General features: G+C 35.5%; 1 protein-coding gene across 8 annotated transcripts in view; it reads right to left on the bottom strand.

Annotated features, from left to right (window-relative positions):
• The window catches only part of LOC123529192 (uncharacterized), a 98,937-nt gene that overhangs the window by 18,265 nt on the left and 67,525 nt on the right, over window positions 1-13,147 (bottom strand). For 6 of the 8 annotated variants that reach the window (XM_053522358.1, XM_053522364.1, XM_053522365.1 and 3 more), the window contains 3 exons: window positions 11,180-11,410; window positions 9,364-9,419; window positions 4,821-4,859 (listed from right to left, as the gene is read on the bottom strand). In XM_053522358.1, the coding sequence (XP_053378333.1) occupies window positions 4,821-4,859; window positions 9,364-9,419; window positions 11,180-11,410 (326 nt within the window). Of the gene's footprint in view, window positions 1-3,115; window positions 3,152-4,820; window positions 4,860-9,363; window positions 9,420-11,179; window positions 11,411-13,147 lie in introns of all 8 variants that reach the window. The other 2 variants (XM_053522359.1, XM_053522360.1) reach the window with 2 other exon arrangements.

Genomic DNA, 13,147 nt, shown 5'->3' with positions numbered 1-13,147 from the left:
TGTACCTTCAAGTCCTTTCGAAAACTTTGCATGAAATATTTGTATATTTAACTTCATTATGTTTACATTTATAGAAAAGAATTGCACTTAATTTCACATGTTTTACACAATTATAGAGCTACACAGTAATAAGATGTTTTTGTACATTATTTCAGTTCCGTATCACAAAATAATGCTATTGTCATACCTTTTAGTTTTTCAATCACTTTTAGTTTACTATATCTCATTTTTTTTACTTTACAGATATTAATTGTTTAGACATTTTATCCATATGTATGGCACATCATGTTAGTCTATTAGTTCTGCAATATCTTTATCAATACACACTTTATACAGTTCTGCCAGCATCACTGTTGGCCTCAAAATTCTCTAAATAATGGTTCAATGTATATTATCTAACTAATAGAACTAAATCAATGAGATTTTCTATCAACCAAATGAAAAACAATAGCTGTCACAGGAGACAGCACACTCGACTATTTCGATGCTGGATAGTGAAACTGGGCACATCTGAGGAAACTGGAGCTGTCACTGGAGTGACTCCAATGGTGGATGAAGATATTGCACAATAGCCTGAGTCAAAAATATTAAATATAAGAGAGGTAAAGATAAAGTGTATCAAAATACTATATAAGTATATTCTAAGCAAAAAGGGGGCATAATTCATTAAATATTGGTGCAAAAGTTATGCACCTTGTGTCTTATGATGTGGGTGACAATGTGGAACAACTACTTCAAGTTTGAATTAAATATGCATTTCATAATAACTGAGATAAAGTGACAATCCATCAAAATTAACCTTAAATTCTAAGTAAGAGGGGGCTTAATTCATGAAAATATTGTGCCAGAGTTATGCACCTTGTGTCATATAATGTGGGTGATGATGTTGAACAATTATTTTAAGTTTGAAATCAGATCCATTCAGTAATAACAGAGATAGAGTGAAAGTGCATCAAAACTTTAACCTGAAATTCTAAGTAAAATGGGGGAATAATTCATGAAAAAATTGTGCCAGAGTTATGCACCTTGTGTCATATGATGTGGGTGATAATGTTGAACAACTATTTTGAGTCTGAATCAAATCCATTTAGTAATAACAGAGATAGAGTGACCTGAAAATCTAAGTAAAAAGGGGGGATAAATTATGAAATATTGGTACCACAGTTATGGCCCTTAGGTCAGATGATGTGGGTGATGATGAGAAATAATATTTTAAGTTTGAATCAAATCCATCAAGTAATTACAGAGATAAGTAGAAAAAAGAGAAAGTGTAAAAAAACTTTAACCAAGGTGGGGTCGCGGAAAGACGCAGACGCCGGGTCAAGTAGGATAGCTCTCCTTATACTTCGTATAGTCGAGCTAAAAATGTTTTCCTTTTTATACATACGGTAAAACACATCACCAAATTTCATCAAAGACATTCATTTTCAAACCATCAATCATTACTTTCATTATTTAGGCCAGTATAGAATAATCCTAGATAATCTCATGTCCACCTGAGCAGTTTCATCTCTTTTAAATTTGTAAAATTAGTTCCAGAACCAAACAAATCTCACTATAGTTATGTTGCTTTTTTTAAAAAGATTTTTCAACTGGTACAGGATAAAACATAAAATGTTGAACGATAAACTAGGATTTATTCTGCACTGGCCTTGATACATCAAATAAACAGCACAAACTCAAATAAACAGATATAAAGGACATATTTCATAATACAAGCAAGCGATTTCTGTGACACTGTTCAACATCATGTTACAGATTCAAGTTCCTTCCCTAGGAATCACATTTCTTTTACAATTAAGGCGGTAGACCCATGTTGAAAACTGACAGTTTCTGTCCAACTGCTTATCATTGTATGCTGTTACTGCTTCCTTCGGTCACAATAGAAAGTTGCTTTTCCATAACAACCAGAGAATGCCAAAATCGCAGAGAATACTTGTATATAAAATTATTTTGTACCCTAGAGGCGATGTAACATTGCTTAGATGCTTAGCAAAATTTATTGTTGTTGCTGTTATTATTCAATATACACGTACAAATTATCATTATGGGTGTACTACCTTAACTACTTTACAATAATAAAAATAATAATAAACAAGAGCTGTCTCCGTAGGATGACACATGCCCCCGATGGCACTTTGAATGAATAGTTATGGTCGATGTTAGAGTTTAGGACCTTTGACCTACGGAGCTGGGTCTTGCGGGTGACACATCATCTTACTGTGTCACACATTCATGCATAGTTATTTTAAAATCCATGCATGAATGACAAAGATATGGACCGGACATGCCCATCAATGCACTATCATGAAAAATGATCTTTAACGTCTAAGTGTGACCTTGACCTTTGAGCTACAGACCTGGGTCTTGCGTGTGACACGTCGTCTTACTGTGGTACACATTCATGCCAAGTTATTTGAAAATCCATCCATCGATGACAAAGATATGGACCGGACACGCCCATCAACGCACTATCCTTTAACATCTAAGTGTGACCTTGACCTTTGAGCTACGGACCTGGGTCTTGCGCACTGCACGTCGTCTTACTGTGGTACACATTTATGCCAAGTTATTTGAAAATCCATCCATCGATGACAAAGATATGGACCGGACACGCCCATCAATGCACTATCCTTTAATGTCTATCTGTGACCTTGACCTTTGAGCTACGGTCCTGGGTCTTGCGCACTGCACGTTGTCTTACTGTGGTACACATTCATGCCAAGTTATTTGAAAATCCATCCATCGATGACAAAGATATGGACCGGACACGCCCATCAATGCACTATCCTTTAATGTCTAAGTGTGACCTTGACCTTTGAGCTACGGACCTGGGTCTTGCGCACTGGACGTCGTCTTACTGTGGTACACATTCAAGCCAAGTTATTTGAAAGTCCATCCATCGATGACAAAGATACGGACCGGACACGAAAATTGCGGACAGACTGGCAGACCGGCAGACGGTTCAAAAACTATATGCCTCCCTTCGGGGGCATAAAAATATTTAAGATTCTATTTCAGGGATCTGGTCAAATGAATGAAGTAACAAGCAACATAGTTGACTGACAAGCTGTTGTAACATGATGTTGACAGTACAGACAGACACTGAACTTACTTCCAACTGGTCTGGGAGTTCTACTATAAACTCCAACTATGAGAAACAACATTTAATAGAAGGTTTATATATAGTATATCTAATACACGAGTCTTTTTCTCTACGTGTTATTAAAAAAGATAAAACATCACATTATTTACTTTTTTATAATGTCTTTTTGACAGAAAATTGGGCCTTTTGCTCACTGGTGAAATCTCAATAAATACAATATTATGTGTATTATTGTTATTATTATTAATTCCGTAATCATAATAATTGCTGTTAAACTGTTACTGTAGCTTTTGTAAATATCTAACTCAGTTTAAATCGGTAACAAAACACTATATTTAGGATAATGAATTTCAATAGACTTACATTTAACTTACACATACTAGTATGTGGGAATGTTTTTAGAACAAGAGCTGTCGAGGACAGCAATGCTCAACTATTCAGCAGCCTTCTCAACTGAATGAATACAAAAGTCGAAAAAAGGGCATAATTTTGTAAAAATTCAAAACAGGGTTATGGAACTTGTACAATACATATCAGCCCATGACAAGATAAAACTTAAACGCCGATTCCTTCACTTTTTTTAAATAAGAGTTGTCCTATACTGATCACGTGTTTTTTATTATTATTATTATTATTATTATTGGAATGTGAATCTCAAGTTTATGTTATGTACATACTGAGAATTTAATAATAAACTTGATATGAAACTAAGAAACAATGGACATTTGTGTGAAGTTTCAATCCATTCACATTAGTTGGTATGGAGATACCAGCTTACATACAAACACTTAACCCAAAACTGCTAAGTCGAAAAAGGGACATAATTTTGTTAAAATGAAAAGAAGAGTGATTGAACCTGTGCACTGCAAGTCAGATCATGACAGTGAACAAGTGTGTGAAGTTTCAATCGATTCACATTACTGGGTAATGAGATACCAGCTTACAAACAAAATCTTAACAAAAAATTTCTAAGATGAACAAGAGCTGTCACTAATGGTGACAAATGCCCCAGCAGCACCTTGACCTTTGACCTGGTGACCTTGACCTTTGACCTGGTGACCCCAAAGTCAGTAGGGGTCGTGTACTCAATAAGTTCTATCAGCATGTGAAGTTTGAAGGTCCTGGGTGCAGTGGTTCGCGAGTAAAGTGCCTTCATGCAAAAAGTTAACGTTTTGACGAACGAACTAACGAACGGACGGACAGTTGAAAACTAATATGCCTCCCTTCCTTGGCATAAAAAGAGGCATAATTTTGTAAAAAAGCAAAACAGAGTTACTGAACCTATGTAAAATAAGACAGTTTATCACAGTGAATATGTATGTGAAGTTTCAATTTATTCCCACAAGTGGTTACTGAGATACTAGCTTACGTACAAAAACTTAACCAAATCTGGATGCCGATGCTGGCGATAAGGCACTGGTGAGACCAATACTCTCTGAATAGTCGAGCTAAAAATATGTTGGGATGATATAAGGAAACACATGTACATGCATTAAATCTTGGTCTGTGTGATGTAGCTGAAGGTATTTCAACTTTGAAAAGAAATAACAGACAAAGAAAATTTGTTAAAAAGTCTCCAAATGAGACATGTTTCTGAAACTATTGCTACATTAATCAGTATCCATGTTCAGTGACAAATTTTAGTTTGGTTGATTAGTGTGAGCTGTATTTATTCAATTTATGCCAATATTATACATGCAGTCTGTTTTATTACCTCACTAACCCACCATGGAACTGTATAAAAATAATACTCCTGAAATTAATCATTTGAGCCGTGCCATGAGAAAACCAACATAGTGGCTTTGCAACCAGCATGGATCCAGACCAGCCTGCGCATCCGCGCAGTCTGGTCAGGATCCATGCTGTTCGCTTTTAAAGCCTACTGGAATTGGAGAAACTGTTAGCGAACAGCATGGATCCTGACCAGACTGCGCGGATGCGCAGGCTGGTCTGGATCCATGCTGGTCGCAAACCCATTATGTTGGTTTTCTCATGGCACGGCTCATTTACAAAGTAACTTAACTTCGAAGACAGGTTCAATTATTTAGCCAGTTTTGTCAGTACCTTGAATAAGTCATTTACACCTTACTGTCAATATTATAGTATATATCTGGTAAAATGTAACTGTTTCAGTTTTATGCTGAACTCTTACAACATCTCACTTCTGAAGACATTTATATGTATAGTTTGAACATTTTCTACACTGCCCTATCTATAATTCACCACTCTTTATCCTGAATAATGAAATTCACTCCAAACATAAATTTACATTACAAATTATAATAGAGGTAGAAATTTCAGACCAGTAAAAGTATGCATAACTAGAAAATGCTTTTGTAAAAAAGCGCATGTCTCCCCCAATGCAAAGTCCTATAGGCAAGAAGTCAATAGGGGTCAGGAGCGAAAGTCAAAGAGACACTGATGGTTGGCTGCAATAGGGATCATCTACTTGGCATGTCCAGTCATCCCGCTAAATTTCAACACTCTTGGCCTAGTGGTTCTCAAGTCACTGTTCAGGCTCCTGTGACCTTGACCTTTGATCAAGTAACCTCAAAATAAATAGGGGTCATCTACTCTGCATGTCCAATCATCCTATTAAGTTTCAACATTGTCGGTCAAGTGGTTCTCAAGTTATTTCAAAAAAATGATTTTACATGAACAGGCCACTGTGACCTTGACCTTTAATAGACTGACCCCAAAATCAATAGGGGTCATCTACTCTGCATGTTCAATCATCCTATGAAGTTTCAACATTCTGGGTCAAGTGGTTCTCAAGTTATTGATCAGAACTGGTTATCAATGTTCAGGCCTCTGTGACCTTGACCTTTAAAGAAGTGACCCCAAAAACAATAGGGGTCATTTACTCTGCATGAACAATCATCCTATGAAGTTTCAACATTCTGGGTCGAGAGGTTCTCAAGTTATTGATTGGAAATGGTTTTCCATGTTCATGCCCCTGTGGCCTTGACCTTTAACAGAGTGACCCTAAAATCGTTAGGGGTAATCTACCCTGCATGATCAATCATCCTATGAAGTTTCATCATTCTGGGTCAAGTGGTTCTCAAGTTACTGACCGGAATGGTTTTCAATGTTCAGGCCCCTGTGACCTTGACCTTTCACAGAGTGACCCCAAAATCGTTAGGGGTCATCTACTCTGCATGACCAATCATCCTATTAAGTTTCAACATTCTGGGTAAAGTGGTTCTCAAGTTACTGACCGGAAATGGTTTTCAATGTTCAGGCCCCTGTGACCTTGACCTTTAATGCAGTGACCCCAAAATCGATAGGGGTCATCTACTTTGCATGTACAATCATCCTATGAAGTTTCAACATTCTGGGTCAGGTGGTTCTCTAGTTATTGATCGGAAATGGTTTTCCATGTTCAGGCCCCTGTGACCTTGACCTTTGATGGAGTAACCCCAAAATCGATAGGGGTCATCTACTCTTCATGACCAATCACACTATGAAGTTTCAACATTCTGGGTCAAGTGGTTCTCAAGTTATTGATCGGAAATGGTTTTCAATGTTCAGGCCCCTGTGACCTTGACCTTTGACAGAGTGACCCCAAAATCAATAGGGGTCATTTACTCTTCATGGCCAATCATCCTATGAAGTTTCAACATTCTGGGTCAAGTGGTTCTCTAGTTATTGATCGGAAATGGTTTTCAATATTCAGGCCCCTGTGACCTTGACCTTTGACGGAGTGACCCCAAAAACAATAGACGTCGTCTACTCCAGCAGCCCTACAATCCTATTAAGTTTGAGGGTTCTAGGTTAAATGGTTCTCCAGTTATTGCTCGGAAATGAAGTGTGACGTATGGACGGAAGGACGGACGGACAGACGGACGGACGGACGGACTGGGCAAAAACAATATGTCTCCTGGGGGAGACATAACCTTTGACGGAGTGACCCAAAAAACAATAGGGGTCGTCTACTCCAGCAGCCCTACAATCCTATGAAGTTTGAGGGTTCTAGGTCAAATGGTTCTCCAGTTATTGCTCGGAAATGAAGTGTGACGTACGGACGGACGGACAGACAGGGCAAAAACAGTATGTCTCCTGGGGGAGACATAATTATGAAACAGCAAGCACATTGATATATTTAAATAAATTCCATATAATTATAAATACTCTACAGTATTTAGGAATACTTTCTTGGAGTATTTTAGGACACTACCTAATACAGTACTTTGGTTTAAACAATATCTATTTTCAGCAGATATACAGCAAACATACATTTACACAAATCAAGGATTGAGTAGATAGCTAAGCTTACTTAGAAACAGTACTTTAGGAACAGTATTTTAGGACACTACCTTAAAGTATTTTACGAACAGTATTTTAGGACACTACCTTAAAGTATTTTAAGTACAGTATTTTAGGACATTACCTTAAAGTATTTTAAGAACAGTATTTTAGGACACTTCCTTAAAGTTTTTAAAAACAGTATTTTAGGACACTACCTTACAATATTTAAGGAACTGTATTATAGGACACTACCTTAAAGTATTTTACGAACCGTATTTTAGGACACTACCTTAAAGTATTTCAAGAACAGTATTTTAGGACACTACCTTTTAGTATTTTAATTTAAGAATACTACTTAATCCAATACTGACCGTCATGGCTTCTGTTTGCGTCAGTAGATCCATGTTACATCTGAAATCATTATGACTTGCTGGCAGGCCAGCAAACATGCAATAATGATCATATGCCAAGTTTGCATCCATTTTCATCAAATAGGTATAAATTCTGAATTGTGAGAGTGTGAAAGCCTCAGGTTTCTATTAAAATTCAGTCAAACATAATGCCTCGGCAGCCATATAAAGAGTGCTTTGTCTTTCAATATTTTCACCAACAATCAATTCTGTGAAAAGTTTGTGATCAGGTGCAACTAAATTTTCAGTCAACTTAAAATGTTTATAAACACAGGTGCTAAAGTGATCATTTGTTTCCACTTAAAAATATGATCCATTGGTAGTTTTATCACAAGTTGAACTGGCTACCATTTTATTATTGTCAAGGTATGCTTCACTCGGAGACACTCATATGACACCATTTTAACTACAAAAATCCACCTTTAATAACTCCATTTTTTAATCTTACTATTAATTTGTGTAAATTCCAGGAAAACTCTATGAACAAAGCTTCGATTTTACATATAAAATTAAATTTGGTTCCAAAGTAAATATGCATAGAATTTTTTCCCAAAATGTCCAGCCCTCTTAATGACTTATCCAAAAATAAAATATTTTTAAGAGTATAAAATCAAACAAAAATAGTCTTTTCATTTCAACTAATGACAAAAGTACACAAAACAAAATATACATACAAATCATTTAATCTGGCCTTGTAACTTCGGATTAAAGTCTTTGAAAGGATTTCAGGCCTTGGACAAAAATTACATTAAATTTTCACAAATCACTTATCAAATTTTAGGGATAAATCTGACTTTACAATTGTGGCTTAAAACCTTTTACAATAACTGGCCTGTAATATCTATCTTTCTTTGAAAATCACTTTTTGATTAGGGTCTCTTTGAACTTAAGATATTCAGGTGTGTAAGTGAAATAAGATTAAATTACCAAAAACTGAAGGACATTTTACAAAGAAATATCAAAAGCTGAATTATTCAATATCTGATATGGTAACAAATTATGAAATATTTATTGAGTCATGTATAAACACCTGGCAACGACTAACCTTTTTACTGCTGGCAGACATCAGACTTTAAAAAGGTAGTGTCTGAGATAGTGTCTGTATCAAAGTATATTTGAAATTTTGTTTAGCATATTAACTTCTAATGGTTTTAATTAATATCTAAATATAGTATCATTTAACGTCAATTTCATAAGCATCTAGCATGATTCTCAGCGTTCTTGCAAAAATCAGACAACCAAGTTAATTCTAAAATTATGATCTTTGTTGCATCTATGGCGCACTATTTGCAGGAGCTTGAGAGCGGGATTCCAAGAACCATGTTTGTTTTTATTTAGCTTAGAAGAAATTATATACAAAGTAACTCGTGTGCAGCGGAAATTATGAGAATGCTATAGAACTACAGGATGTGATCAAACTTATAGCACAACATAATTTATAAGTGAACTACATGGTGGAGTCAAACCATATAGCACAACACCATACATGTATATAAGAGAACCAAATGGGTAGGATAAAAATTTATAGCACAACATAATTTATAAGTGAACTACAGGATGGGGATCACACAACAGCTCACAACAAGCAGAACTACCTACCTCAGCCTTGAACCGTACATGTGCTGTATGTGGTCTCTCTGCATTTAGGCGCTCACCTGCAAATGATCGTTCAAACAATAACACACATTTTCAAAAGGCACATTATGTTGTTGATTGTAATGTGCAGCAATAAGTGCTTGCAAATTTACACCGCAATAACAGCAATGGTTAGTTTATGCATAATAAGTACCCTTTAGTTTATACAACAGTTACACCCCAATAACTGCCCCGATTACGTCCAGTATAATCATGGTTTGCACTGTTCCCCATTCAGTCAGTATCTTTTTGATAAGCACTCCTTTTAACAGATAATGATACTGTCCAAATTGAAAGATAGACAAGTCCATTATAGAAATTTAGCATGGTAAGGGTTAAAATAATCAAAGATAACCAACTAAATGAAAATAATCAGACTAAGTGCATGGGAAGTACTTGCATAACTACATGAAGTTTCAACAAAATGCAGCTGGCGATTTAAGAGACGAAGCTATGAAGATTTCATAATTAAAATTATTACACGACTTTGGTCTATAGTCTGTGCTATATGACTGGTCTTTATTAAAAAAAGGCAAAATGTGAAGAAATAAATTCTGAAAATTTATGTCTGATGTCAGTAAATAAAATACTTATTGAATTGCTTGCCAGTCAATAGACAAGACTATCTGGAATCAGTCCTTCCCCCTTGGGCAGAGTACTCACTCAGACAGAAAACCATTCAATAAGAGTGTACCAGAGGAGAGAAGAAACTCCAAGAAAAATTATACCACTAGAACACAGTCATGATATAAACAACTGCACTCAAACTATTGTTGGTTATCAAAATTGTCAATGGTTTGAATGATTGATGATAACACTAGAATGTTTTACTGAATCTACTATTTTTGACTAACTCCCACTATGATTCTTAACTGTAAAACTTCATGTGCAGTACTAAAAGAAGTGCTTTTCTAACACTGTAATTTAGATTGGCTCCGGTCCCAATGTTTGTTCTTAGGCCTAAAAAAAAAATTCTTTGTTTCCGGTAACATGCTAAAAAAATTAGGGTAGGTAGGTTGGAGATTTTTTTTTGGGGGGTGGGTTTTTTTTTTTTTTTTAAGTGAGACTTTTCAGAAATTATTTTTGTGTCAAAAAATGAATACAAATAAGGGAGTTATACCTTTAGAGCACCAGTAAGTTGATTTCTAACATCACTGACCATTTTTAAAGCATAAAAAGTGCAGTTTTGCAACTTTTTTGTTAAAAAGTTGAAAAAAATATTCTCCAAGGCCATAAAAACATTTAGGGTCGAGCCAAAAATTTAGGGTTGGTCGGGATACCAAAACAAACCATTTTTTTTAACGCCTTATTTACATATACATATGTAACTTTTATTCATTATGAGGGAAGTAACTCCAGCAGGTTGTTTCTACACTAAGCAATTTTTTATTGCCCCTGGCTCAGAACATAGGTTCAGCCATCAGATAAAATGTGCTATTTTAGAGGCTTAAAATTTTCTTATAAAATGTTTGCAGTATTTATATAAAAAATAACCATGCAGCCAGGAAGCCGGGCTAACGACAATTATGCATATTAACATCTATTTGGACAGCTGTTACATCATTTTTTAACATAAATTTAAAGTCTTATGGAACTTAAAATGATTTTTGAATTAAGATACATTTAGAAGAAGCATAAAGGAAAGTTCCCATTCATTTCATCTTGATAAGTGGTAATTCACGAATTTATATCCCCACGAATCATTCGTTCTGGGCAAAGCTATAAATTTTCTGCCCACACAATAAAATGATTTCACAATATTTGAATTTCGATAATTTACCCTCTAACTGGCCTCTTCTCAGTCCTGTAAATGAAGATGCTGGACGTCTGATAGCATTGGCTTTATCTTCCTCTGACAACAGAGAGCTGTCAGGGGCAGGTAACTCCTGGTCTAATTTTAAGTCATCTTCTTGTCCTTTATCACCTGAAAGTTTTACCCGGGGTGTTTGTGGCGTTTGTCTGCCAAGAGTTGATACAGAGTCATCTATACCAGAGTCTGGGGTTCCACGTCCTGAAATACACAACAATCACAGGGTTTAGGATTTACATAAATTCAAAATCCATGGCAATTAGTCTGCCATACTTATCAGAAATTTTCTTTTTTACATGGAATAATTCTCTTGGAATGCTAAATTTGATCTTATACAGAACAAATAACAATGATACCACAGAAATAAGAAATTACATCTTTAAATGGTTGCTGGTAAATGTAAAATTTCAATTCAATGTGTAAAGAAATGAAAAGTGAAAATGTGTATTCTTTTTTAAATGATTCCTGTGAAATTGCTTCATTTCTCTGACATATAAATGTTGTAGTTTCATAAAATTTGAAAACTTCATAGGGACATCATAGAATTTGTGAAATTTCAATTTTATTAAAGATATCCTAAACATTTACATGTTTGATAGGACTGACACAACTTTAAAATCCATGACAATTAGTATGCCATCAATAAAGGCTGTTTCACATATTCACTGAACCTGAAACAAGACAACCAAAGCTGTTTCTTTTTTTTTTGTTCTTTTAAAATCTGTTCACATTATGCTTAATTTTGGTCCAAGTTTCTTGGTGAAAATGTGTTGTAGCACAGCATATCATATAGAAACACAATTATGAAATAATCTAAATATGAGTGCATAGTAATGATGCTTTGGTTTTAATCAAAAAAAGGAACCAACATTTCTGTTGGAGAAATAACTGGGTATACATTATCTATAAACAGAAACAATGATTTGGAGAATTTGTTTAGTAACTGCAAGAGCACCTGGGATGATTTTCTCATCCATTTACACATCAGCAGAGAACTAGATGCCCACGGGCAACATGTTGAGCAAGCCAGCTGTCAAAAGGACTGGGAGTTGCATGCGGCACTCTGTCTAATTGAGGCAAACATTAGTGCCAAATGCTTCATGCATGGCACAGTTACAGCCCGGATAAGCTCTAAAATGACATTTGACCCCGAAGTGTGACTTTGACCTGAAGGAAGGGGACCCGGGTTTGCACACAACACTGTCTCATAGAGGTAAACATTTTCACAACACTGTCTCATAAAAGTAAACATTTTCGCCAAAGTAAAAAAAGATTGCTCCATACTTACCAAAGTTATGGCCTGGTTAAGCTCTAAAATGACCTTTGACCCCTAACTGTGAGCTTGACCTTTGAGATAGGAACCTGGGGTTTGCACAAGACATTCCGTCTCATAGAGTTAAACATTCATGCCAAATATAAATAAGATTCCTCAATACATGTCAAAGTAATAGGCTGGACAAGATCTGACATGACGCACATACACCGAACAGCCATTTGGACGACTCTGTCTTCACTTCCACAAGCGAGCTCGACAAAAATCAACATACTTTTTGAAATGTGACCTTTTTTAACATTTTTAGATAAATTTGGGAAGTCAACTAGGACTTCTATTTATGCCAGTTTTTGTGTTGGTTTTGTTTCTATTTTGATTTCCGTCTTGTCATATATATCATGTGAAAACTCTCATTAGCTGTAATAAATTCTAATTCATTCTGTTGAGATTTGTTTCAGTTTCGGTGTATTATGTGAAATGGCATTTATAACTGTTTCCCAGTATAAATTATACTTTAATTCAGCAATTCATACTCTGTTGCAAGCTGGTTAGGTACTGTTAATAAAAATAAATGTTTGTGCTGACATATCACAAGCAGGCAAACAATAATCTTAACAACATTTCTAAACAAAGTTGAGCTTTTTGCACCCCTACATTTTTTTTTT

The sequence above is a fragment of the Mercenaria mercenaria genome, chromosome 13, assembly GCF_021730395.1.
Source record: "Mercenaria mercenaria strain notata chromosome 13, MADL_Memer_1, whole genome shotgun sequence".
Lineage (NCBI taxonomy): Eukaryota > Metazoa > Mollusca > Bivalvia > Venerida > Veneridae > Mercenaria > Mercenaria mercenaria.
This window is presented reverse-complemented; position numbering and strand designations above follow the sequence as displayed.